Source organism: Mesoplodon mirus, assembly GCF_964341445.2.
Source record: "Mesoplodon mirus genome assembly, chromosome: 8".
In the NCBI taxonomy this organism is placed as follows: Eukaryota; Metazoa; Chordata; class Mammalia; order Artiodactyla; family Ziphiidae; genus Mesoplodon; species Mesoplodon mirus.
This window is the reverse complement of record NC_138984.1, coordinates 92,661,445-92,688,205: the sequence shown is the minus strand read 5'-3', so window position 1 is coordinate 92,688,205 and position 26,761 is coordinate 92,661,445. Positions and strand designations below refer to the sequence as shown.

The following is a 26,761-nucleotide window of genomic DNA, read 5'->3' as shown; positions in this document are numbered from 1 at the left end:
GTGTTTGGGGTCATTATGTTGTACATCATATTTCTTATTTTTTTCTTCTTACTACTCTTAAGAAATTTGGTTCAGGTTTTTAAATCTGTTAATATTGATGTTTTAAAGTGCCGAAGAAAGTGGTTCCTGAAGAAAAAGTACCAGTTCCCATTCCTAAGAAACTCAAACCTCCACCACCCAAAGGTACATGGCAGCGTAATAACTACCAAAAACATCTTTTTTACTTATGTTCTATAAACGTGTCTTACTACCTTGTCTGATGTTCTTTGTCTTTACTGAATATATTGTTTGGTGCTGATTCTTACATTTCTTGGCGTTTCATGTATTTTTATTTACATGATGTTCGTGTGGTTGGTTTTAATGGTCTTTAATAATTAATATCTTTAAAGTGCCTGAAGAAGCAAAGAAAGTTGTTGAGGAAAAAATACACATTTCAATTACCAAACGTGAAAAAGAGCAGGTGACTGAACCAGCTGATAAAGGTATAATTTCCTTCCTCGATTGTGGTCTTTTATAACGTCTCTTTTAAAACTAAAGCAGCTGTGTTTTGCTTTTTTTTTCTTCACTGTTTTGTGTCTTTTATATTAATCATTAGGTGGATGTTGGATGTAAAAATCTGTAAATACAGGATAAAAAGATAATGTTATCTTAAAAGGAAAAGTTATTTCAAAATATATCCATAGCTTCTTATACAGTGGCTGTGTCCTAACACATGGCTACAATACATATAAAATAGAATGTTTGGATTTAAAATCAGTGACCATTTGGCACATTCCTGACTTATCTAAATTGATGTGATGATATAACAATATTCACCACAGTTTAATACCTGTTTATTGATCCTAAAGTCATTTTGAAGTTTGAAAAAAAGAGTTAACTCAATGTCTAACCATTTTTCCCTGCTTTTTACTAAGTATTAAGTAACTTCACTGCAATTTCAGAAAGTATACTTATCCAGAAGTAAATTTAGCTTTTCAGTAAAGGATGTTTCATACAAGCAGAGATACCCGAACACTAAACATCACTTCACACTTGGTCTCTGCTACCTCAGACCTCCCTGAGTACTTTTGTATGTTTTTATTCCAGTAAGGTTCAGAATCCTTTCCATGGAGAATCTGAAGTTTCTTATAAATGAACAATCACATATCTCTTATATGAGAGGCACTTGCAGCATTACTGTATTTCCTTAAAATACAATAAAGCAAGCATTCGCTGGGTACCCTGTTTCTGACAATAAAATTTCCTTATACTTAATGTTTTAAGAGCCCATGAAGCCCAAGAGGGTTGTCACAGAAGAAAGAGTACCTGTTCCTAAAACAGAAGTAGCAGCACCTGTTAGAGGTACCTATATTCACTCTTTTTAATGTGTTGTTTGTCTCTTTTGGTATGAAATTCATGTTCAGTTCTATGTGTAAAGTTCTTCTGTGGGAAAGATAAAGCCTATTCCTTCTTCTATTACAAATGGCTATGTTCCTAACGTGTCTTAATCTTATTGAATAATTGGAAAATATCCAATGTAAATATAATATCTTTAAAGTGCCTGAAGTACCTAAAAGACAACCAGAAGAGATTGCCTTTGAAGAGGAAGCTGTAACCCAAGTAGAGGAATATTTTGAAGAAGAAGAGTACATTCATGAAAAAGAAGAACTCATAACTGAAGAAGAAGAGGAGCTCATAACTGAAGAAGTGGTACCAGTGGTACCCGTCAAAGGTAGATTGTATCTCCTGCCAAGGGATAAGCAGCAGCATCTTTTGTATCCAATTTGGTCAGATTCTGGGGTTTATTAGCACTGATGACCAGTTCTGCTTATTTTAGAAAAAGACACTTTTAGATGCTGAAATATGGTTTCTGTAGTTGCTTTTCACATTTTATATCTTTTCTGCAACATTTCCAAAATTCTTCATAATATTTTTAAAGTGCCTGAGGTACCCAAGAAACCTGTTCCAGAAGAGAAGAAACCCGTTCCTGTTCCCAAAAAGAAGGAAGCCCCACCAGCAAAAGGTACACCACCACTCTTATCATGAGCATATAAAAGACTTCATCTGCATATAAATAGCTAATTATCTTGAGTTCAGAACCTTGTGTGTGTTACTGTCTATTCTTTGAAACTGTCCTGTTGTTTGTTAACTATCCTTTGTGTGGATGTGTTGTTACTGGTAGTAAGAACTTATCAATAAACAATGTCTTTAAAGTGCCTGAGATTCCTAAGAAGCCAGAGGAGAAAGTTCCTGTGCCCATTCCTAAGAAAGAGAAGGCTCCACCAGCTAAAGGTACATCTCTTTGTAATTCATCAGTGGAATAATGTAATAAGTTACCCATGTATTGATAGTATAACTTGGTGAGCCTTATCAGTTCTTTCCCCATGATGATATTAACAATATTAATGCCAAGACAAGCTGGTTACTGGAGCAGTTTATTGTGTATTCATCTCTGAATTTTACCATCAAAGCATGCTGGTGCTTCATGCTTGGTTCCTCCTCTTTAGTGGAAAGTTCTTAGAGTAAAGTAAATTCTAACTGTAATACCAAAATGGACAAAATCATCATTTACCAGACATTGTGTGTTGTCTTTATCAGTCTATGTTTTTTCAGTGTTTTTTAATCTTAATTTTTGTGCATTTTCAGGCCTTTGTTTTGTGGCTGTTATAATTATTATTTTCATTCTTAAAGTGAAATTGTTAGAATATCTTTGATGCTTCAATAAGGCCTAAAATTGCTAGATTCTTCTCTATGGGTGAAAAATTTGACACTAACCCTATTTGATATCTTTAAAGTTCCTGAAGTACCCAAGAAACCTGTACCAGAGGAGAAAGTGCCAGTACCGGTTCCTAAAAAGGTGGAAGCTCCACCTGCCAAAGGTACATGAACTTGCAATGTCATAAAATTTTTTAAATTTCAACTTTGCATATGAGTAAAAAATTAAATGGTTCAATTACATGCTCTTTGGGGATGCAACGCTTTAGTATTCCTTTATGGAAAAGAAAAGATTTTATTTTAAAGGTAAAATGCTTCTTGAAGTAACTTGGTCATACTCTTATGACCTTAATCTTTTTGAAACTACGCTTAGACTCAAAATTTTAGGTTGTATAAAATGTTTCTCTAAATCATTTCTTTAAAGTGCCAGAAGTGCCCAAGAAACCTGTGCCTGAGAAGAAGGTGCTGGTTCCTGCTCCTAAGAAAGTAGAGGCTCCATCTGCAAAAGGTACGTCACTTCATCATTTAAAGTCCATGGGAAAAAACCTTACATTTACATATATTCACATACAAATTCCCTTACAACATTACATGTTTTAAACAATTGTCTATCTTGTTAGAAATATAAAAGTCAGATATTTCATGATTCCTTTTTATGTCTATTGCTCTAAGACATGTAAAAGAACACATTCTTAAAGACAAATAATATCTTTAAAGTGCCAGTGGTGCCCAAGAAGGTCATCACAGAAGAAAAGGAGCCAACACCTGTTCTGAAAAAAGTGGAAGCTCCATCACCCAAAGGTACATTAATCACGAACAAAACCAAGGCAAAAAAGGAAAACTAACTGGCATTATACAGCCTCACTAATTATAATTACTTATGTTGGTGACAGTTGATGCTTTATGATCACAGAATATTTGCTTTTCATGTTGTCCCACTGTTTTGAATATTGTACATAAAAGTGATGCTTGTCCAATTGAACAAATATCTTTAAAGTGCCAAAGAAACGTGAGCCAGTTCCAGTTCCTGTAGCTCTACTTCGGGAAGAGAAAGTTGTATTTGAAGAAGAAATTGTTCTTGAAGAGGAAGTTCTACTTGAGGAAGAGGAAGTTCCACCAGCAGAAGAGGAAATTCCACCTGAGGAAGAGGAATTTCCACCTGAGGAAGAGGAAGTTCCACCAGAGGAAGAGGAAATTCTATCAGAGGAAGAGAAAGTTGCTCCTGAAGAAGAGGAAATTCCTCCTGGGGAGGAAGAATTTGTACCTGAAGAAGTTCTTCCAGAAATTAAACCTAAGGTGCCAGTACCTGCACGAGGTATAGCAGTTCTTCTTGAAGTCATCAGGCCTCTTTTGTGTTGAATTCTGCCTTTCCATCTTTTTGTTCATCTCTAATTTTATCTATGTTGCTTTACTCTCTATGTCTTCTACCATCTAAATCTTAGAAAACATTCCAGACATGTGTGCTCTTATTGTTTTTTGTCTGTCTTGTGTGTCTATTTATTGTAAATCGTCTGAATGTCTTTTCAAATTTCATGATATGAAATGTTATTTAGTTGTTTGTGGCCTTATTCTTATGTGTCTTTTTGTTACATATACAGTGCTGTACATGTGATTTTTAATGTCTTAAAATGAATGTTTTTAAGTGCCTGAAGTGCCAAAGAAACCTGTACCAGAGAAGAAAGTCCCTGTTCCAGCTCCTAAAAAAGTGGAACCTCCACCACCCAAAGGTACACCTCCCCAAAGTGAATACACATTCTTCATCCATACGTTCACCAGAAAAATTATAGCTGAACTGGGATTTAGGAAAATTTATGTTTATAAACTAGATTAGTCACATTAATTTCTAAAAAAGTTCAGGAACACTGATACCCACTTTTTATTGGCTGCAAAGCAGTATTCAAGAGCAAAGATGGAAGGAAGTATTGTCCCAAAACTGCCCCAAAACTTCTACCCAATTCCCTATAATTTTATTAAACATAATAATTTTCATATAGATATTTTACAAGGCTAAATTATCTACACAAAAAATACCTGAAAAATATGATGAACAAATCTTCCTAAATGTCATCCTTCAACCATGTATATTAAGTGCCTTTATAACATCAGGATGAAAAGGTAAAAGAAGGAGTAATATATTTATGAAAGCATTGCATAATAGCTTATGTCTTCTGATACATACATACAAATGGTAGCCCAGCAGGTTTTGATTTTAGCCTTGAATTTGTATCTTGCTGTGTTAGCCTGAGCAAGTCCTTTAACTGATCTGAGCCTAAAGTTCCTCTCCTATAAAATGGGGATACTAATGTCAGTTCTAGTGGGCTCAGATATTATTGTGAGGATAAAATAAAGTAAGGTATATAAAAGTACTCTATCACTGAATGAATAGTATCCAGATTTATCATACTCAATCAGTTCATAGTACAGGACATAATATATTTATGCCTTAAAGCTCAATAATACTTTCTGCAAAAGCTTATGACATCACTACTTAAAATAAGCATGACCTCTCCACTAGGTTAAATAGTCTTATAAGCAGTGAAACAGTAAAGCCGATCCTTTATTGGATTTCAGGAATTCAGAAATATTTTTTAGATAATGATTTAATTAATTTCTAGTGAAATTTAAGTGGATGAAATGACAGCATCTGTCCTCTGGTATTCAAATAGGTTGCTGATCCCTTCCTCCACAAAACCTAATTATATCGTCACACTTGGGCTCCTGACTTGCATTAGGTCCCTACCCTGAGCAACTGTTGCATGTTGGTCTTTCTCTGTGGACTTCCTGTGTTCTCTCTTTTTTGTCCCTTACAATAAATTCTTATCATGGAATGATGTCTTTAAAGTGCCTGAGGTTAAGAAGAAAATGCCAGAGAAGAAAGTGATCACTCCCAAGAAAGAGGAGGCTCCTCCTGCCACAGGTACTGCTATTTCCAAGCGAATTAGACACTGCTGTTTCTTTCTTCACCTATAAAAGCCAAAATGTCCCATTTCCCAGTATTTGTTAACATAACTTACATTATCATGGTATCCATTGTCTCTGTGTTTGTGAAATGAACTTACAAAATAAAATAATATCTTGAAAGTGCCCGTGGTGCCTAAGAAGCCTGAACCAGAAAAGAAGGTGCCTCCTCCTGGTCTTAAGAAAGCAGTGGCTCCTCCTGCCAAAGGTACATCACTCCCAACAGGGGTGTGTTTGCTGCCCCGATGTTGAACTGTGATGCTCTTCACTTAGGGATGTTCCATATAGACGTTTGCATTGTGTGGTCTGTGTATAGTCATTAGTTGGGACTCTGCTGCACCCGTGTTTGTGCTGTGTCAGTTCTTCCACTTTGTGTTTGTGTATTTTATGTTGATTTGTCTATGTATGTTGTTCCTACAAAATAAAAATACTAAACTTGTATATCTTTAAAGAGCCTGAAGTACCTAAGAAACCAGTCCCTGAAGTATCCATTGCTCTCCCTAAAAAAGTAGAGGGTCCAGGGGCTTCCCTGGTGGTGCAGTGGTTGAGAATCTGCCTGCCGATGCAGGGGACACGGGTTCAAGCCCTGGTCTGGGAAGATCCCACATGCCACGGAGCAACTGGGCCCGTGAGCCACAACTACTGAGCCTGTGCATCTGGAGCCTGTGCTCCGCAACAAGAGAGGCCGCGACAGTGAAAGGCCCGTGCACCGCGATGAAGAGTGGCCCCCACTTGCCACAGCCAAAAATAAATTAATTAATTAAAAAAAAAAGTAGAGGCTCCAGCAGTAAAAGATAGAATGTCTCTTTAATGGACCCTTTATCTGAAACCACAAACCTCTTATTTTTGTCTCATTAACTGATGCTATGAAATGTCAATGTTTCATCTGGTGCATGTGCATTCTGTTAACTGTCTTGTGTTGAAAAATGGGGAACTTGGTCTTTATGTACTCCTCTTGGTTCTTGCATTTTAAGCGCCTAAAACAATCAATATCTTTTAAGTTCCTGAGGTGCCTAAGAAAGTGGAAGAAAGACGAATCATTGTCCCTAAAGAAGAGGAAGTTCCACCAGTTGAAGGTAGATGACTTTCTAAGAAAATAGCGTTTTCAAAAGCATCATTGTCTTATTTTTGTCTAATATTTTCAGGAGGTAAATGCACATTTCACTCCAGAAAATAAATGTATTCACACTGTAAAAGCAATTATTCTTTACATAGTAGAAACTGGATAGGCAAACTAAAACTGATCGAATCTCTCTTCTTACATGCTTAGGCTGTTTGTTTCCTTGTTTGTTTTATTTGTTTGTTTGTTTTACTTTAATGAGAATCTTTGAAGGGAAACCGTATTTGCCATGGGAAATTTTTCATCAGGTGACTTGGTGGGCAGTTGTGGGATTAGCTTCTCCAGGAGGAGTTCCAGTTAAGCCTAAGTAACTGGTGCAGGAAATCTGACTTCTACCCCTAAGTGAATGTTTGACTTCAAAAAAATCCACCTCCATTAAAAATAATAATAATTTAAACTAAATTCTTTCTGAAGTTCTTTCCAGTTCTAAAATTCTGTGAAGGGCCTAACATATTTTGAAGACGCAGTAAGACTTTTTTCAAGGATGAGTGAGTTTTCACATGCATTTAGAAGGCTGAGTTAACTATGCTGATAAGACAACCTCAGTTTTCAGATGTATCATTTTAGTCTAATATTCAAATGAATTATAAAAATAATTTACAAAATAATCATCTTTTTAAAGTGTTTGAGGAGCCTGAAGAGCCTATTCCAGAAGAAGAGATCCCAGAGGAACCACCTCGCATAGAGGAGATTGAGGAGGTGGCGCCACCTACAGGTACAGCTTCTTTTATGAGTTGGACATTTAAAATGTCTGGTGTTCCAAATATTTCTCAGAATTCATCTAAACCTGATATTCACCAGTATACTTTTCTTACATCATATCAATGATAAATTGAAGATTAATTACAACTGGCACCTGAAACTTTGTGTTCCTTTTCTTGACCCAACTTTTTCTACTGCGTGTACAATTCAGTTAGAATGAGAGAGAGAATTTTATGCTATTGACACTTTAATGTTTTTCTGGCCAGATGCTATTGTAATACTTTCTCCTAGTTTTCAATCCTTAGTTTTTTTCTTCAAGTGGGGAAAAATCTACTTCTATGGTGTTTGCTCTTTAGAATAATTGTTAGGCTATCATTGCTAAAGACTATGACAATCTTTTTATAGTTGATATTATGTTTGCTTATAGGATTTCCAAGTAATATCTTTCTCACCTTTAGAGTCAATACTTCATATAAGCAATTACCATTTAGGTTGCTAATATATTTTTTAAATAAATCAATGTTTTGTGTTTGGGGGTTTTTTTGGTATATGGTTGTTGTCCTGTTAATTGCATGTCATTTTTCAAAATGTCCATGAAATATCTTTTAAGTGCCTGAAGTGGTTAAGAAAGCAGTACCTGAAGCACCTACTCCTGTTCCTAAGAAAGTGGAGGCACCACCAGCTAAAGGTATAACAAATCCTTTTATTAAAGACAATATCTTTAAATTCCCATTCATTTTCTTTTTAAAAAACAAAAGTATCTTCATTCATTACTTTCTTAGAGTCATTTAAATAGGAAACTTATGAAATTGATTAAGAACCTGTCAAATATAATTCATTCGATTGTTTTAGCCTTTTTTGGAACGTTAATGAATGAGTATATGTGTGTGTATGTGTGTGTGCATGTGTGTGTGAATTATTCCAGAATATTCTTATTTAGCTGAGAATTTTAATGGTAATAGTACATCTCTCTATACTTATATACATTACAATGGATCCTTCCCAACATTCCATTCCTAGATTTTATTCCATTACATAAGTCAAATTTTCTCGTGTAATTATTATAATAATGTCTACTGTGTTATTTTATGGAGGGGGGTTATCTGTTCTAATGCTTAGATAATAATTATTTTAAAGAGCCTCGTGTCCCTTTTGTAATATCTGGCCAGAGCATTCAAGGTTATTACAAAACGTCTATCTCTCATTGTTCCTAATTAGGTTAATGCTTCAGTAGCACTCCTAATTGATTAAGTTATGCTGTCCCTATTGCAATAGACATCCTCAGCAGACACGATAGTGCCCAGCAGAACATGACACCTGTATCAAGGCTTAAGTACTCTATGATGGTAATCACTTGAAAAAAGCCTTCATCAAATTAAAAATAGTAGAAGTAGGTCCAATATTGGTAATCTCTGCTATTAAAAAAAAAAAAGATAGCACAGGTTCTTTGTGGACATACCTTCTTCTAAGGTGTGGCTAGTACAAATGAGTGATTTGGAAAAATATCTTTATAGCCTCTAAAATTGGTGTCCAATTTTACAATAGAGTGACTTCTTAGACATCGATTATTGTAATGTTGATGTTGTTTCTGATGTTTTTATTTCATGTTTATCATTGAGTATTGTCAGCTAACTGAAACGCCTCATATCTTTAAAGTGCCAAAGAAGGTTCCTGAAGAAAAAGTACCTGTTCCTGTTCAGAAAAAAGAGGCCCCTCCTGCCAAAGGTACATCTTCTCTTTTTAACCTGAACTTTCTTATAATCTTTTTCATTAAGATTTTTATGTTTTATGTCTACGTGTCTTGATCGTTTTTGATGTCTTCTGCCTATGGAATCTTGCTCTTGACAGTCTCAAATATTAAAACTATATCTTTAAAGTGCCTGAAGTTCAAAAGAAAGTCCCAGAAAAGAAAGTCCCTGAAAAGAAAGTCCCTGTGCCTAAAAGAGAAGCTGTTCCCCCAGCTAAAGGTACTTTTGGGAAGATCTTTAATTTTCACGTGTTGCTGCATGAAAGCCTTTCTCAGCTATTTTTATATTTTGAATTTACATCTTCATTTCTGCTGTGTTTAAAAAAGATAGATCTCTTAAAATAGATGCTCTTTCAGGGAGAGCTGTTCTTGAAGAAAAAATATCAGTTGCTGTCCACAAAGAGGAAGTAGTAAAAGAAAGAGCAGAATTAGAAATAGTGGAAGCACAAGTGGAAGAAGCTCGTGAAGAAGAGTTCCATGAGGTTGAAGAATACTTTGAAGAAGAAGAGTTCCATGAGGTTGAAGAAGTCCTCAAAGTAGAAGAGTATAGAGCTGAAGAAGTACATGAAGTTGAAGAAGTCCATAGGGTAATAGAAGTCTTAGAGGCTGAAGAAGTGGAAGTATATGAAAAACCCAAAGCTCCACCTAAAGGTATAGGGAATTGTGCAGATATTACAAATTATTATATGTTGCTCTAACTTCTTTTTTAAAGTACATTTCATATTCAGTTTGGACATTAGAAACCCACTTACTTTCCATGATAAAATCATGAAATACTTTAAGCATGAGTTTAAACTACTTGATAACAATGATTGATATGGAGTAGAGATTAACCACAGAGTATAATTTTAGCCAACAAGATAATAATATTTGATATCTACTTACCTAAGGAGATAACATAATTCACGTTATGAATTTGTGGATTCCTTTTTAAATCCAAGTAAGAGTGTTACATGATTGTTACAGGTACCAAAATATCTGGCCAGTGTCATCAGTTGAGTGAGCAAGAAACTCCTCAGTTCACTGAGGAATTTACATGTCCGGGCAAAAGAACCATTGCTTTATTAGCATTTCAGTCAACTGTTCACAAACTGATAATTATTTATCCAAATCTTCCACCATTTTATGATATTTTCAGGAGAAATAACATTAAGGAAGGAAATGAAGTGTGGTAGTAGCACCTGCATTCTAGTATATTCTGAGGATAAACCTACAAATACATTCTCTGCAAGTCTACTCCAGCTCTTGAACAAATTAATAATATGTGTGTAATATGGAGGAATGTGTGTGTGCTTAGTATACACAGTAAATTTACAATACAGATGAAATTTAGCAAAATCAAGTCTTTTTTGGAAGTAGGTGTGGTATAAATTTTTAAAATATGAATAGAGAAGGCATTTTATGAGCCCTCATTGTACTAATTTTAGTCATTGTGGGCCATGATACTTCAGGAGTTCATTCTAAACCAAAACACTAATATCTTTAAAGGGCCTGAGATATCCGAGAAAATCATCCCTCCAAAAAAACCACCTACTAAAGTTGTTCCTCGAAAAGAGCCACCAGCTAAAGGTATTTTATTGGTGAAAAATTACTTAACTAATTTTACATACAGTAGCACCTTGGCTGCTTTACAAGTTTGAATTCTACTTGATGTTTTTCTTCTGTGTTTTGTGTTTCTGGAATGTCTAAAACAAACTAATATCTTGAAAGTGGGTGAGGGGCTAAAGAAAGTTCTATCAAAAAAGAAAGTCACTGTTATACTTAAAATACCCAAAGCAATATCACTACTAACCAAACAGTGAACCCAGTTTTCCTTCTTTGGTACTCTTTGATTATATATTCACTCACCTGTTTATTGATAAATCCTTGTTTTCCTGTTAATTATTAATTTTAATGACCTAGTAAATATAAATACATTGTGACTGTGTGTTTAATGTCCCTGCTTTGTTCAGTTTCTGTTTTGTTTTGTTTTTTTTATTGTGTTGGGTCTTCGCTGCTGCGTGCGGGCTTTCTCTAGTTGCGGCGAGCGGGGGCTACTCTTCGTTGCTGTGTGCGGACTTCTCATTGCGGTGGCTTCTCTTGTTGTGGAGCATAGGCTCTAGGCGCGCGGGCTTCAGTAGTTGTGGCACATGGGCTCAGTAGTTGTGGCTCGCAGGCTCTAGAGCACAGGCTCAGTAGCTGTGGCACACGGGCCTAGTTGTTCCACGGCATGTGGGATCTTCCCGGACCAGGGCTCAAACCTGTGTCCCCTGCATTGGCAGGCAGATTCTTAATCACTGCACCACCAGGGAAGCCCTGTTCAGTTTTTAAACCTCTTGCATTTCACAATAAAAATGAAAAACAGTAGCTTATAAATAATATATACTTACAGCTTTAAGTCTCTGAAGCATTTAAGAATGTTATCCCTGAAGAGAAAATATCAATTATTCCACCAAAACAAGCAGAAAGAGCACCAGCTGAAGGTGTCTTATTCGTTTTTCTTGTCAAGTTCTTATGATTCTTACATGGGAAATTCCCTTGGATTTTTGTTGTTGTATTTGTTATCAAAATTCAACTCATTTTAATTACTGTAATGTATTTGATAAAGTGATGTCTGTATTTTATACTGTGGCTATGTTCTTTTCTGCCTTTACATTTCTCTTACGCTCTACTTGTTAAAAAATCTTTATGAATGTTTAAAAGTAAAAGAAACTATCTCTACTGTCTCCAAAGTACCTGAAGTACCCAAGAAAATTGTGGTAGAAGAAGAAGTACGTGTTCCTGAAGAGCCTGAAGTTCCACTAGCTAAAGGTATCTGCCTTTGCTGATTCACCACTAATACAAAACTCCCTTTTATTCATTTATTATGAGAAGAAAGAGAGAGAGATTGTTCTCCCCTCAATGCCACAAAATGGCTGAATTATGTAAACTTCAATTTATGTCCCATAACATAATCCTCCCTTTTGTGACTACCCTCTGGGAACACAGGCCTAAGCCTAAAAGTTGGTTTTATTTGTATTGATCCTCTTCTTAAGCAATATTTAAATATTGACCCCTCAACTTCTTTTTCAAAAATAATTCATTTTAGAAGCTATTTTGAAGTAGCTCTGGAAACAAATAAACATGTTCCAAGTGACAATAGAAAATCATGTTGTATCCAAAGGGCAAAGTCCTTCTAATATGACAAATCAACAACTCATCAACAAGGCTGTCTAGAGAGATGCATTGATTGTGTGTTTAGATGACTTATAATTTGGGGATTTTTTGACATTCTCCTTGTTAGATGCCCCTGTTTGTCTTGATATTTTACACACAATGATGCAATTTTTTAAAATAAAACAAATATCTTTAAAGCACCTGAAGCACCCAAGAAAATTGTTCCAGAAGTAAAAGTTCGTGAAGCTGTTCCTAAAAAGCCTGAAGTTCCACCAGCTAAAGGTATACACTGATACTAATCACAACATGAAATAATGCTATGTTTAGTTATTCATGATTTAAAGTGAATGTGAGTGATGTAAATATTTGTATTTTGTTTCTTAATATCTTATATTTGGTATTTATTACAATTAATATACTAATATCTTTGAAGTTCCTGAGGTGCCTAAGAAAAGTATTCAAGAAGAAATATCACCCATAGTTCTTTCTGAAGATGCAACGATGTACAGTGAGTGTAGAAAAACTGGTGGTTCTCTTTGGTTTGTCTGTGTTTGTCTTCATAGCTTTAAAAGTAAATATACTAATATCTTGTAAAATCCTAACATGCCAAAAATATTTGGCTAAAATTAGGTAATTTGAATGATTATTAGCCTCAGACAAGGTATATTTCCTCACCAATTTAAAAAATAAAGAGTCCTGTATGTATACCGTTGCCCAATTTTAGAAAAGTCATTTGTCATGTTGAATTTGTCATTGCCTTGTTAACCTGTTCTGTGTACAAATGTCTTCTGCTTTTCAGCAATTCATTTTCTCAGACCATAAGGCAACTTTCTTTAACTTGATAATAATATTTTACTTGGATATGTAGAATCAAAATACTTCAGCATTAGTATTTTTTACTCTTTGCAACAATTGTTGTACACATTTTGGCAGTGCTATTCAAATACCCATAGATTTACAAGGCCATTAGAACCTCAAAAGAATTCTCAAACCATTTTTGGTTTTGCCTTCATGCAAAATTATAATTAATTAATTTGAAGAGTAAAATAATATGAGTAAAAAAGTATTCTGAATAGAATACTGTTTAATAATCTGAATAGTGAAAATGCCAGCAGTCAAGATATCCTTCCATTTATTTGAATGGAAAATTTAAATCCAATTTTTGTCACCCTATAATAATAGGTTTGGATAAAAATATATGATGACTCCCTCCTTAGAATACCCTTTCTATGCTTGAGTTTGATTATTATTATCAGCCAGTCTTCCTTTCTGATATATGGAGAAATCTTTATTTTTCAGTTGCCTTATTTTCCAAATATTTTATCATTCTTATTTTTCTTTTCTTCCTCCAATCTCTGAATGGTTTTCACATTCATATTGAATATGAAGCCATAGACTAGATTTGGTTTGAAAATATAGATAACTAGTTTCCTGGAACAGGAAAGGACTTAGATGAATTTCCAGTAGGTCAAATATTGGAGAATTCTTGATGTGCAACTCAACATCGACCCTGTTCCTTAAGAAAAAAATCCATAAAAATTAACAATAGGGAAATTTTACCAGTATCTTTCTGCAGACAAAGTAAAAGAATTATATACTAGTCCCTGACCAGTGAATTCCTCAATTTTACCATCATGATCATAAAGAAATGCTGAAAAGTCCTATATCATAAAACTGGGAATGAGGCTTTTTCCTAGCCAGTGTGTTATTGTCACTAACTTGGATCTATGTAGTACTAGTCATTTGAGTTAGAGATGTGTATTATGTATTATGTTTTTCTTAACACTATTCTTCATCCACCCTGAAATGCCTCTAATTGTATAAATACTAATATCTTTAAAGTTTATGAAGTATCTGAAGAATCATCTCCAGAAGAAAAAGTACTTGTGACTCATCCTCAAAAGACAAAAACCAAAGTAGCAAAAGGTATATAATACCAATGACCCAGTGAAGAAAATTTATTTTTGGCTCATTTTAAAAGCTCAATACTTTCCTTCACCATTTATAAATATAACTATACTCATATCTTTTAAGTGCCTGAACCACCCAAGAAAGTTGTTCCAGAGGACAAGATATATGTGACTATTCCTAAAAAGAGAGAAATACCAGCAACTAAAGGTACATTCCAACAACATCAAACTTGGATGAATATCTTTGGCTTCAAGACTCAAAAATTGCATGTTATATAATCTACTGTTTTTATAACTTCTAAGTGTAAACTTACTAATATCTTTAAAGAGTCTGATACAACCAGAGAAGTATTTCCAGAGGTGGAGTTACCTGAGGCTGTTCCCAGTATTCCAGAGCATCTTCCAACTGAAGGTATAATTCTTAGTTATGAAAATCTAAATAAGAAAACCTTTCTTCATCAGTCTGCAAAATATGTTCACTGCTTTGTGTAGATTTTCACGACCTTTAATGCTAAAATACTAATATCTTTAGTGTCCCTAATGTACCCAAGACAAGGAACTATCTATGACTTGCTCCTAAAAAGTCAAATCCCACTCATATAATGAATAAACATTAGAACAAAAATAAAATTTCTAATTTAAGGTTATAATATCTGCTAATATCCCTAACTTTCTTTGTAAGTCATGTCTTCATGTCTTTGCCTTTCTCAATTAAAAAATACTAATATCTTTAAAGAGTTGGAAGTCTCCAAGGAAGATGTTCCAGAGAGACAACCTCCTGTTACCAAAAGAAGAAAAATACCACCACCAAAAGGTAAAAGCCAGAAGAAGGTTGACTTTCTTATCTCATGACTGTAGTTGTACTCACCACGTGTAAAAATACTAATACCTCTAAAGCTCCAGATGCTACCAGGGAGATCACTTCAGAGACATGGGTCCCCCAAAGGAGCAGCTCGACTGGGTATATACATGTCCCCATGAGTCATAAGGGGGAAAAGTCCATAACTTTATACACATGGAGATGCTTGGGCTATAAATTTTATCTATGAGCCCTCCAGGGAAAATATATATACATATAATGTGCAGATGTGACCCAGATGGAAATAGCTATTGCTGTTTCCTTACAAAATAAAATTCAGACTAGCTAGAAAAAAAAATCTATATGAGAGATCACCTATAACATTTATATCCCTGAAACTAGACTGAATAGGCTCACCCCACACCGCTCTAAAGCAGAAATCAGTGCCATAAAATGACAGAGGTGCTTGGCTGTAGACTATAGGTTAGTAATTCAAATGCTCCATGGGGTTGAAATTCCAGGATATAATACAACTACCTGTTGAATTGCTCTTCTACTAAAATAAACTTACTACCAAAAACAAGTGCATAAATTTGAAATAACTGAATTCCCCTAAGACTTAAATATCATAGAAATATTTTTAGAAAACCATGACTTAAAGAAAATAAAATATTAAATTCACTGTGGAACTGTTCTATCTGTAATATCATCTCTACCCGAGAGCCTTCTAAAACCAGGGCAGTTAAAACCAAAACCAGTTAAAGTTGGAATTCTGCCCTGAATATTTATTTGCTCTTCTCATTGTCTTTTATTTTTAAAGAGTCCTACGTTTTCTCATTTTGAATATTTTCAGATAAGTCAACAGATGAGAACGTTTTAAAACATCTCCCAAAATTCTTCACCATGCCCATGATATTCTGTAATTTAAAGAATATCTGAACATTGTGACAATATTTTCTCTGTCTAAAATATTTTAGTTGTTCTCCTTCCTCCTTTACTTGAAAAACAATCACCTTTTTAAAGTGCCTAAGGGACTTCCCTGGGAGTCCAGTGGTTAAGACTCCATGCTTCCACTGCAGGGAACATGGGTTTGATCCCCTGGTCAGGGAACTCAGATCCTGCAAGCCGCCTGAGGCAGCCAAAAATAAAATAAAATAAAGTGCCTAAGGTGAGGGTACAAAATAAAGCCAATCCAGGTAAGGAGCTGTTTTATCCTCTTCAAACTAATAGCAAAAGGTACATTGTTAATTATTTAAAAATCAGTTTTTTTCACTTAAAGGTAAATTTTTATCTCAGTTCCTATGTATCTACCATTCAAAGAAATAAAATTACTAATATTGATAGTGCCTGAGGTGACCAAGAAAACAGCTCCCGATAATCAAGTATTCATACTGTTACCAAACAATCAGATTTGGGGAGTGGGGAGGTCACCCAGTCTGGGACATTCCTGTAGGTGGGGTTTTGACTAAAACTCTTCATTGCTCTTCATCACTCTGAAGTACAATGAATTCATATCTTTAAAGTGCCTGAATCACCTCAAGAAGTTGTCCCTGTAAAGGAAATACTCATAGCTGCTCCCCCTGAAATTGAAACACCTTCCACTAAAGGTGTCATTCATTCTATCATTCCTTCCTTCATTTATTTAACAAATGCCCACTATGTGCATGGTGCTGGGGAGCTGGGGAATAATAAACAAAGACAAGATTTGACTCCTTTCTTCAAGACTTTGTACCTCATCCAGTTCTTGAAGGAAGCACCCTTGTAGACATAAAAGTCACTTTGGTTCAGTTAATGTCATTAATGTCTCCACTGATCCCTTAACCTCTAAGTATAATATAATACTAATATCTTCAAAGTAGCTGAAGCCGTGCAAGAAGTTGCTCCTGAAATGAAAGTATCTGAGGATGTTCCTAAAGAGGCAGAACCTCCACCTGTGAAAGGTACCTGTCACCTCTGAACAGATACTGAAGAAATTGTCTGTCTTCGGTTCTTAAAACTATGTTTTTCTAATGTTCTTCCTGACTCCTAAATGTAAACATACTAATATCTTTAAAGCACCAGAAGCTCCACAAGAAGCTCCCTCTCAAAAGAAAATATGTGTGACTGTTCCTATCAAAACAGAAAACCCTCCTTTTAAAAGTGTTCAACAAATACTTCATAAGGAGGGTCTACAGGGTCATAGGACCTCCACTAGTTGCTAGAGAAGGGTGAGCCCATCTTCTCAAGGATGCTGCTAATCCCATTCAACTTAGTTGATTGGTGGGACAAGGGGAGAATAGGCAGAGAAGAAACTTCTAAAAAACTACATTTCCTAACATATTATGGTTATTGTTTTCATTCATCATTTTAACTCCTAAATGTGAAATACTAATGTCTTTAAAGTGCCTGAAGCTGCTCAAGAAGGTGTTCCTGCAAAAAGAGTTCCTTCCAAAAAAAGAGAACCTCCATCAGTTAAAGGTACAAGTCCCCATGCTGTCAAGTTCAAGAAGAAGTAGCTCCTGTAGCCTTGAAAATATTTTGCTGTTCCTACTGATCTTTGCAACACTAAATGTTAAAATACTGATTTCTTAAAGTGCCTGAAGCTCACCAAGAAATTTTCCCTGAAAAGAAAACATATGTGGTTCGTCACGAAACGACTGAAGCCCTTCCTGATGAAGGTATATGTTGCTGGAAGCTTAGAAGTTTGGGGAAATGTCTTTTCCTTTATAAATGTATTTCCTGTTTGTATTGATTCTTGTAACTCCTAAACGTAAAAATATTAATATCTTTAAAGTGCCTGAGGTGGCCGAAGAAGTTGTCTGGGAAAAGAAAGTGCATCCTCCCCAAAAGCCTGAAGTTTTATCTGTCAAAGGTACATCCTAACAGCCCCTCAGGAGGGAATAGAGAGGGCTAGGGAAAGAGCCGCCTTGCTGGCCTTGAAAGTGCTTTTGCGGTGTAAATGTGACTCTTGTCTGTGTTGATCCTCATGACTCAAATGTAAATTTACTAATATCTTCAAAGTGCCTGAGGCTCCCAAAGAGGTTTTCCCTGAAAAGAAAGCACCAGTGGCACCTCCTAAAAAGCCAGAAGTCCTACCTGTTACAGGTATTTGTCACAAACCTTAGGCCTAAAAAGGCATAGCTCTTCTGCTCTTGAAAATAATTTGTTCCAGTGATCTCATAACTTCTAAATGTAATTTTACTAATATCTTTTAAGTGCCTGAGACTCCCAAGGAAGTTGTCCCTGAGAAGAAAGTACCTGTGATGCCTCCTAAAAAGCCAGAAGTCCCACCAGCCAAAGGTAGCCACCTCCATGTTGCTATGTTTGATACTGTCTGTTTGTCTTTACTCTGTCTAATCATGAAAATACTAATCTCTTTAAAGTACCCGAGGTGCCAAAGGCAGCTGTCCCAGAAAAGAAGGTGCCTGAAGCTATTCCTCCCAAACCGGAAAGTCCTCCCCCAGCAGGTAATGACAATGCTGTACATACCAGGGAGAAAAATAACTGCTATTTTAGCTAGAAAAAAATTATATGTATAAATCCCAGTACATACTGGGATATACGAATATATCTTGGTGTATGATTGCATGATATAGTCATTCATTATTTCCACCTTTTCTAAACACAAATTATCAATATTTTTTAAGTGCCTGAGGTGCCACCAGAGGAAGCCATCCCTGAAAAGAAAGTGCCTGTGGCTCCTCCTAAAAAGCCAGAAGCTCTACCTGCTAAAGGTATTTATCCTTCCGTGTTGTTGGTCTCCTGTTTTGGGGGCTGGGAAAAAGTGTTTAGAAGTGTCCGCCAGTTTCATAAATGATACTTGCTTGGGCAAATGTGTTGTCGATATTCCCATTTTATAGTTTCAACTAATAGATACTAATATCTTCAAAGTTCCTGAAGCTCCTAAAGAAGTTGTACCTGAAAAGAAAGTGGCTGTACCCAAAAAACCAGAAGTCCCACCAGCTAAAGGTATTTATTCCCACTGCTATGTTAAGAATATATATTGTCTTGTCCTCTTCATGAATATTGTAACATACGCCTTCACTGTTCCCAAATTCTAAAAATACTGATGTCTTTCAAATACCTAAAGCTGCTCAAGAAGTTGTCCCAGAAAAGAAAGTTCCCAAGACACCACCCAAAAAACCAGAAGCCCCACCTGTCACAGGTACATGTTGGCCCAGAGATCATTCTGTAGAAGAAATGTCTCTTCAGTTCTTGAGAATGATTTTAGTCCATTGCTATTCATTAACCTAACCATAAAACTACTAATATCTTTCAAGTGCCTGAAGTTCCTCAAGAAGTTGTCCCAGAAAAGAAAGTTCCCAAGACACTGCCCAAAAAACCAGAAGCCCCACCTGTCGCAGGTACATGTTGGCCCAGACATCACTCGGTGGAAGAAATGTCTCTGGAGTTTTTGAGAATGATTTTAGTCCATTGCTATTCATTAACCTAACCATAAAACTACTAATATCTTTCAAGTGCCTGAAGTTCCTCAAGAAGTTGTCCCAGAAAAGAAAGTTCCCAAGACACCGCCCAAAAAACTGGAAGCCCCACCTGTCACAGGTACATGTTGGCCCAGACATCACTCTGTGGAAGAAATGTCTCTGGAGTTTTTAAGAATGATTTTAGTCCATTGCTATTCATTAACCTAATGGTAAAACTACTAATATCTTTCAAGTGCCTGAAGTTCCTCAAGAAGTTGTCCCAGAAAAGAAAGTTCCTAAGGCACTGCCCAAGAAACCGGAAGCCCCACCTGTCACAGGTACATGTTGGCCCAGAGATCATTCTGTAGAAGAAATGTCTCTTCAGTTCTTGAGAATGATTTTAGTCCATTGCTATTCATTAACCTAACCATAAAACTACTAATATCTTTCAAGTGCCTGAAGTTCCTCAAGAAGTTGTCCCAGAAAAGAAAGTTCCTAAGGCACCGCCCGAAAAACCGGAAGCCCCACCTGTCACAGGTACATGTTGGCCCAGACATCACTCTGTGGAAGAAATGTCTCTGGAGTTTTTGAGAATGATTTTAGTCCATTGCTATTCATTAACCTAACCGTAAAACTACTACTATCTTTCAAGTGCCTGAAGTTCCTCAAGAAGTTGTCCCAGAAAAGAAAGTTCCTAAGGCACTGCCCCAAAAACCGGAAGCCCCACCTGTCACAGGTACATGTTGGCCCAGAGATCATTCTGTAGAAGAAATGTCTCTTCAGTTCTTGAGAATGATTTTAGTCCATTGCTATTCATTAACCTAATGGTAAAACTACTAATATCTTTCAAGTGCCTGAAGTTCCTCAAGAAGTTGTCCCAGAAAAGAAAGTTCCTAAGGCACCGCCCAAAAAACCGGAAGTCCCACCTGTCACAGGTACATGTTGGCCCAGAGATCATTCTGTAGAAGAAATGTCTCCTCAGTTCTTGAGAATGATTTTAGTCCATTGCTATTCATTAACCTAACCATAAAACTACTAATATCTTTCAAGTGCCTGAAGTTCCTCAAGAAGTTGTCCCAGAAAAGAAAGTTCCTAAGGCACCGCCCAAAAAACCGGAAGCCCCACCTGTCACAGGTACATGTTGGCCCAGACATCACTCTGTGGAAGAAATGTCTCTGGAGTTTTTGAGAATGATTTTAGTCCATTGCTATTCATTAACCTAACCGTAAAACTACTACTATCTTTCAAGTGCCTGAAGTTCCTCAAGAAGTTGTCCCAGAAAAGAAAGTTCCTAAGGCACTGCCCCAAAAACCGGAAGCCCCACCTGTCACAGGTACATGTTGGCCCAGAGATCATTCTGTAGAAGAAATGTCTCTTCATTTCTTGAGAATGATTTTAGTCCATTGCTATTCATTAACCTAATGGTAAAACTACTAATATCTTTCAAGTGCCTGAAGTTCCTCAAGAAGTTGTCCCAGAAAAGAAAGTTCCCAAGACACCGCCCAAAAAACTGGAAGCCCCACCTGTCACAGGTACATGTTGGCCCAGACATCACTCTGTGGAAGAAATGTCTATTGAGTTTTTAAGAATGATTTTAGTCCATTGCTATTCATTAACCTAACCATAAAACTACTAATATCTTTCAAGTGCCTGAAGTTCCTCAAGAAGTTGTCCCAGAAAAGAAAGTTCCTAAGGCACCGCCCAAAAAAACGGAAGCCCCACCTGTCGCAGGTACATGTTGGCCCAGAGATCATTCTGTAGAAGAAATGTCTCTTCAGTTCTTGAGAATGATTTTAGTCCATTGCTATTCATTAACCTAACCATAAAACTACTAATATCTTTCAAGTGCCTGAAGTTCCTCAAGAAGTTGTCCCAGAAAAGAAAGTTCCTAAGGCACCGCCCGAAAAACCGGAAGCCCCACCTGTCACAGGTACATGTTGGCCCAGACATCACTCTGTGGAAGAAATGTCTCTGGAGTTTTTGAGAATGATTTTAGTCCATTGCTATTCATTAACCTAACCGTAAAACTACTACTATCTTTCAAGTGCCTGAAGTTCCTCAAGAAGTTGTCCCAGAAAAGAAAGTTCCTAAGGCACTGCCCCAAAAACCGGAAGCCCCACCTGTCACAGGTACATGTTGGCCCAGAGATCATTCTGTGGAAGAAATGTCTCTTCATTTCTTGAGAATGATTTTAGTCCATTGCTATTCATTAACCTAATGGTAAAACTACTAATATCTTTCAAGTGCCTGAAGTTCCTCAAGAAGTTGTCCCAGAAAAGAAAGTTCCTAAGGCACCACCCAAAAAACCGGAAGCCCCACCTGTCACAGGTACATGTTGGCCCAGAGATCATTCTGTAGAAGAAATGTCTCTTCAGTTCTTGAGAATGATTTTAGTCCATTGCTATTCATTAACCTAATGGTAAAACTACTAATATCTTTCAAGTGCCTGAAGTTCCTCAAGAAGTTGTCCCAGAAAAGAAAGTTCCTAAGGCACCGCCCAAAAAAACGGAAGCCCCACCTGTCACAGGTACATGTTGGCCCAGAGATCATTCTGTAGAAGAAATGTCTCTTCAGTTCTTGAGAATGATTTTAGTCCATTGTTATTCATTAACCTAACCATAAAACTACTAATATCTTTCAAGTGCCTGAAGTTCCTCAAGAAGTTGTCCCAGAAAAGAAAGTTCCTAAGGCACCGCCCAAAAAACCGGAAGCCCCACCTGTCACAGGTACATGTTGGCCCAGAGATCATTCTGTAGAAGAAATGTCTCTTCATTTCTTGAGAATGATTTTAGTCCATTGCTATTCATTAACCTAATGGTAAAACTACTAATATCTTTCAAGTGCCTGAAGTTCCTCAAGAAGTTGTCCCAGAAAAGAAAGTTCCTAAGGCACCACCCAAAAAACCGGAAGCCCCACCTGTCACAGGTACATGTTGGCCCAGAGATCATTCTGTAGAAGAAATGTCTCTTCAGTTCTTGAGAATGATTTTAGTCCATTGTTATTCATTAACCTAACCATAAAACTACTAATATCTTTCAAGTGCCTGAAGTTCCTCAAGAAGTTGTCCCAGAAAAGAAAGTTCCCAAGACACCACCCAAAAAAACGGAAGCCCCACCTGTCACAGGTATATGTTGGCTCTGACCTCAGTCTGCAAAAGAACTATCTCTTCTGCTAATGAAAAGTTTCCGTCTATTGCCTTTTGTTTACTGAAGTGTAAAACTACTAATATCTTTCAAGTGCCTGAAGTTCCTCAAGAAGTTGTCCCAGAAAAGAAAGTTCCCAAGGCACCACCCAAAATACCGGAAGTCCCACCAGTTTCAGGTATTTTTCACCCCACTCTTTATTCTATAGAAGAAATGCCTCCTCTGCTCTGGGAAATATTTTTAGTCCATTGATCTCTTTAAGCTAAGCATAAAACTACTAATATCTTTTAAGTGCCTGAAGTTCCTCAAGAAATTGTCCCTGAAAAGAAAGCACCAGTGGCACCTCCTAAAAAGCCGGAAGCCCCACCTATTACAGGTACCTGTCATTCACCTTAGATTTAAGAAGATAAAACTCTTCTGCTCTCGAAAACGTTTTGCTCTAGTGTTCTCATAACTTCAAATGTAATTTTATTAATATCTCTTAAGTGCCCGAAGCTCCCAAGGAAGTTGTCCCTGAAAAGAAGGTGCCTGTGATGCCTCCTAAAAAGCCAGAAGTCCCACCTGCTAAAGGTATTTGTCACTGATCTTAGGCTTAAAAAGACATAACTCTTATACTCTGGAAAATATTTGTTCCAGTGATCTCATAACTCCTAAGTATAATTTACTAATATCTTTTAAGTGCCTGAGCTTCCCAAAGAAGTCGTCCCTGAAAAGAAAGCACCAGTGGCACCTCCTAAAAAGCCAGAAGTCCCACCTCTTACAGGTATTTGCCACAAACCTTAGGCCTAAAAAGGCATAGCTCTTCTGCTCTTGAAAATAATTTGTTCCAGTGATCTCATAACTTCAAATGTAATTTTATTAATATCTTTTAAGTGCCCGAGGCTCCCAAGGAAGTTGTCCCTGAAAAGAAGGTGCCTGTGATGCCTCCTAAAAAGCCAGAAGTCCCACCAGCCAAAGGTAGCCACCTCCATGTTGCTATATTTGACACTGTCTGTCTTTACTCTGTCTAATCATGAAAATACTAACCTCTTTAAAGTACCCGAGGTGCCAAAGGCAGCTGTCCCAGAAAAGAAGGTGCCTGAAGCTATTCCTCCCAAACCAGAAAGTCCTCCCCCTGCAGGTAATCATGAAACTCTCCAAAGCAGTATTTTTAAAAAGAAAAACTCTCTTCTTAGTACTGTAAAAATCTTTTTGCAAAATATTTCATATACTTTAGTCAATTCTAGCATTAAAATGAGCTTGTGTCTTTAAAGTGCATGAGGAGCCTGAGGAAACTGCCCTAGAAGAGCCTCCAGCTGAAGTCGTGGAAGAGCCAGAGCCTGCTCCTCCTCCAAAAGGTACTGGCCAGCTGCTAGGTTGCCTTTGCCAATCTTAGCTCTTCTTGTCGCAAAACTTCTGGGCATTATGGGCTTTTCTCTTGTTTCTCACTCTTCTTCACTGATTCTAAAACATAAATTCTAATATCTTTAGTGACCGTGCCACCTAAGAAACCTGTCCCAGAAAAGAAACCACCTGCTGTCATTGCCAAGGAACCTGAACCACCACCAGTGAAAGGTATTTCCCACTGCCACTGCTTCCTACAGAAAAATGTCTGTCATTACAAAGCTATGTTCTGCTGCTCAGCTTAATGATTTCCATATGTCATTGAAACTATGAGCTAATAACTACTAATATCTTTTAAAGTGCCCGAGGCACCCAAGGAAGTTGTTCCTGAAAAGAAAGTGCCTCCAGTGGTTCCCAAAAAACCAGAAGCCCCACCTGCTAAAGGTACTCATAACTGTCCAGTGTTTCATGGAGGTGGATACAGCCTTTATCTCTTGAAAAATGTTTTGCTCTGTGTAAATGTGATGAGCGTTTACAAGTGATTCTTCATAATGTTAAAATACTAATATCTTTTAAGTGCCTGAAGTTCCAAAAGAAGTCCTTCCAGAAGAGAAAGTAGCTGTTCCCAAAAAGCCCGAAGTCCCACCAGCTAAAGGTACATGTTACTAATGAGATTCTGTAGAAAAGCACTCACTCTTGGTCTCAAAAGTCACTTACTATAGGAAACCCTTTTGTTTGTCAAACATCTTATATTAATAACTACAAACCTACTATACTGGATGTTTAGGGTTTTAAATGTTTTTAAATAGCATCACTAAAAAAAAAAAACTGGTACATCTGTTATAAGTATTAGAAGAGTTTACTAACATGGTTTTGTTAATCTTAATAGGCTACATTGTCTTCCCACTATGTGGATCCAAGAACAGATCATTGGCCTAATCGTGAATTTTGTTCTTGGATCTCTCCCTGGGTTATTTGAACTAGATGTGAACTAGATATGGTATAAATTTCATGTACTTCTCAACTACCCAGAAGTAAAACCAACTCATATCTTTTAAGTGCCAGAGGTACCAAAGAAACCTGTCTTAGAAGAGAAACCAGTCGTCCCTGTTCCCGAGAAAGTAGAGTCCCCTCCTCCAGAAGGTATATGTAATGCCATTTATGAGCTTACCACTTATGACTGTTTTTAATTTAAGCCTTGTTCCTCTTCTTTTCTAATTCAGTATCTCTTGGTCATTTTCTGTCCTTTAATTATTTGTCTTACTTCACTATTCTTAATTAGCTCCAATCTCAAATCTATTTTGGGTCATCAGTCAGCGGTATCTACACTGGCCATCATAAGCTGTTTCAACAAAGCTTCTCTAATGCACACAAAGTAGGACAGGAAAACTATTGACTATAAATAACATTAAACACCAAAAGGGCTTTTCAAGCATTCAAATCAATAGAAACAGAAATCAGTCAAACAAGATGGATTTCATCTTAACAAAAACAAGAAACGATATTAATAGAAACAAGGGAAGAAATCAAGATGACTATTTATTGTGTGATGCATTTGATGCATTTTAGAATATTGTTCCACACATTCAACTAAAATTAACTATATCTTTAAAGTATATGAAGAACCTGTGGAAATTGCTCCTGAAGAGGAAGAGCCAGTTCCTGTTGCAGAAGAGGAGGAACCAGAAGCCCCACCTCCAGCAGGTACAAGACAGGATTCACTGAATGGGAAAATACATCATTTGATTTTTATGTCTAATATATATCTTATTTAAGGTAAACTCTGTCTTCTGTCTCCTTCCTTAACATTTGACCTCATTGGCAAGAACAAAAGTCAATTGCACACATAAAACTTTTGTCCTACAGAGTTTAACAATGTGCATAGCAAAGAAATGTGTGATCTTTTTTATTTATTCATAGCATTAAACTTTTCATTTTAATCATCTGACTCTAAAAGAAATTCCTATCTTTCAAGTGCCTGAAGAGCCTAAGAAGATTGTTCCAGAGAAGAAAGTTCCTGTCATCAAAAAACCAGAACCTCCACCACCTAAAGGTACTTACAGTAAAATAAATATTTACTTCATTTTTGTGTGCTGTCTAAAACTTGACATTCTTTTCTTATTTTGTGTTGTGCTGTATTATGTGTTGAACTGTCATCTGTATGTTACAGTGCTGAACAGACTTGTCAAGTTTATGTGTACATATTGCATCTTGCAATTTTATATTATTAAACGCTACTAATATCTTTAAAGTACCTGAGATGGCGAAGAAAGTTGTCCCAGTGAAGAAAGTCCCAACTGTTAAGAAGCCAGAAACACCGGAAGTTAAAGGTATTCACATAATCATTGACATCATAATTTTTTTTAAAGTACTCTGATATCTTAAAGTGGAATCCAATAAGTTGTCTTCATTGTTAGGGACAAAAATGTCCTTATTTTGCTTTCATTAATTTTAATGCTTCTCTGTTAATTATAGTTTCTTTATTCTTAACATTTTTTTCAATGTCTTTAAATATTCTTTTAAAAATAAAACTAATATCTTCAAAGTGTCTGAGCTGCCCAAGAAACTTGTTCCAGTAAAGAAGGAACCTGTGCCTGTTACCAAAAAACGAGAAGTCCGGCGAGAAAAAGGTACCTACCATGAAGAAAAAAATATGTATTTCTCTGAATGCTGTCTGCACATCTTAATAGTAGTTCTTAGAGCAAAAAATACTGAAATATAAGTATATGCAAAAACAAATTTTACAGAAAAAAGGGGGAAATAATGAAGACAGAGAGAAAATGAGACAGACAAGTAGGAGAAATCCAGCCTATCCTGAGAGATAAGG

At 36.5% G+C, this 26,761-nt stretch overlaps 1 protein-coding gene across 1 annotated transcript in view; it reads left to right on the top strand.

Annotated features, from left to right (window-relative positions):
* LOC309809376 (titin) overlaps positions 1-26,761 on the top strand; it is a 299,194-nt gene that overhangs the window by 147,560 nt on the left and 124,873 nt on the right. The window contains exons 131-179 of the mRNA XM_082630429.1: positions 109-183; positions 390-482; positions 1,264-1,341; positions 1,538-1,711; positions 1,919-2,002; positions 2,194-2,271; positions 2,775-2,858; positions 3,119-3,202; positions 3,412-3,495; positions 3,692-4,009; positions 4,338-4,421; positions 5,537-5,611; positions 5,777-5,860; positions 6,654-6,728; positions 7,395-7,487; positions 8,085-8,162; positions 9,131-9,199; positions 9,352-9,441; positions 9,579-9,872; positions 10,710-10,790; positions 11,934-12,011; positions 12,555-12,638; positions 18,261-18,344; positions 18,692-18,778; positions 19,922-20,005; positions 20,320-20,403; positions 20,519-20,602; positions 21,315-21,398; positions 21,514-21,597; positions 21,713-21,796; positions 21,912-21,995; positions 22,111-22,194; positions 22,310-22,393; positions 22,509-22,592; positions 22,706-22,789; positions 22,904-22,987; positions 23,098-23,181; positions 23,291-23,374; positions 23,485-23,568; positions 23,648-23,731; positions 23,865-23,948; positions 24,082-24,165; positions 24,295-24,378; positions 24,512-24,589; positions 24,994-25,077; positions 25,549-25,638; positions 25,910-25,987; positions 26,187-26,264; positions 26,481-26,564. Coding sequence (XP_082486555.1) covers positions 109-183; positions 390-482; positions 1,264-1,341; positions 1,538-1,711; positions 1,919-2,002; positions 2,194-2,271; positions 2,775-2,858; positions 3,119-3,202; positions 3,412-3,495; positions 3,692-4,009; positions 4,338-4,421; positions 5,537-5,611; positions 5,777-5,860; positions 6,654-6,728; positions 7,395-7,487; positions 8,085-8,162; positions 9,131-9,199; positions 9,352-9,441; positions 9,579-9,872; positions 10,710-10,790; positions 11,934-12,011; positions 12,555-12,638; positions 18,261-18,344; positions 18,692-18,778; positions 19,922-20,005; positions 20,320-20,403; positions 20,519-20,602; positions 21,315-21,398; positions 21,514-21,597; positions 21,713-21,796; positions 21,912-21,995; positions 22,111-22,194; positions 22,310-22,393; positions 22,509-22,592; positions 22,706-22,789; positions 22,904-22,987; positions 23,098-23,181; positions 23,291-23,374; positions 23,485-23,568; positions 23,648-23,731; positions 23,865-23,948; positions 24,082-24,165; positions 24,295-24,378; positions 24,512-24,589; positions 24,994-25,077; positions 25,549-25,638; positions 25,910-25,987; positions 26,187-26,264; positions 26,481-26,564 — 4,596 coding nt within the window. The remainder of the gene's footprint in view (positions 1-108; positions 184-389; positions 483-1,263; positions 1,342-1,537; positions 1,712-1,918; positions 2,003-2,193; positions 2,272-2,774; positions 2,859-3,118; positions 3,203-3,411; positions 3,496-3,691; positions 4,010-4,337; positions 4,422-5,536; positions 5,612-5,776; positions 5,861-6,653; positions 6,729-7,394; positions 7,488-8,084; positions 8,163-9,130; positions 9,200-9,351; positions 9,442-9,578; positions 9,873-10,709; positions 10,791-11,933; positions 12,012-12,554; positions 12,639-18,260; positions 18,345-18,691; positions 18,779-19,921; positions 20,006-20,319; positions 20,404-20,518; positions 20,603-21,314; positions 21,399-21,513; positions 21,598-21,712; positions 21,797-21,911; positions 21,996-22,110; positions 22,195-22,309; positions 22,394-22,508; positions 22,593-22,705; positions 22,790-22,903; positions 22,988-23,097; positions 23,182-23,290; positions 23,375-23,484; positions 23,569-23,647; positions 23,732-23,864; positions 23,949-24,081; positions 24,166-24,294; positions 24,379-24,511; positions 24,590-24,993; positions 25,078-25,548; positions 25,639-25,909; positions 25,988-26,186; positions 26,265-26,480; positions 26,565-26,761) is intronic.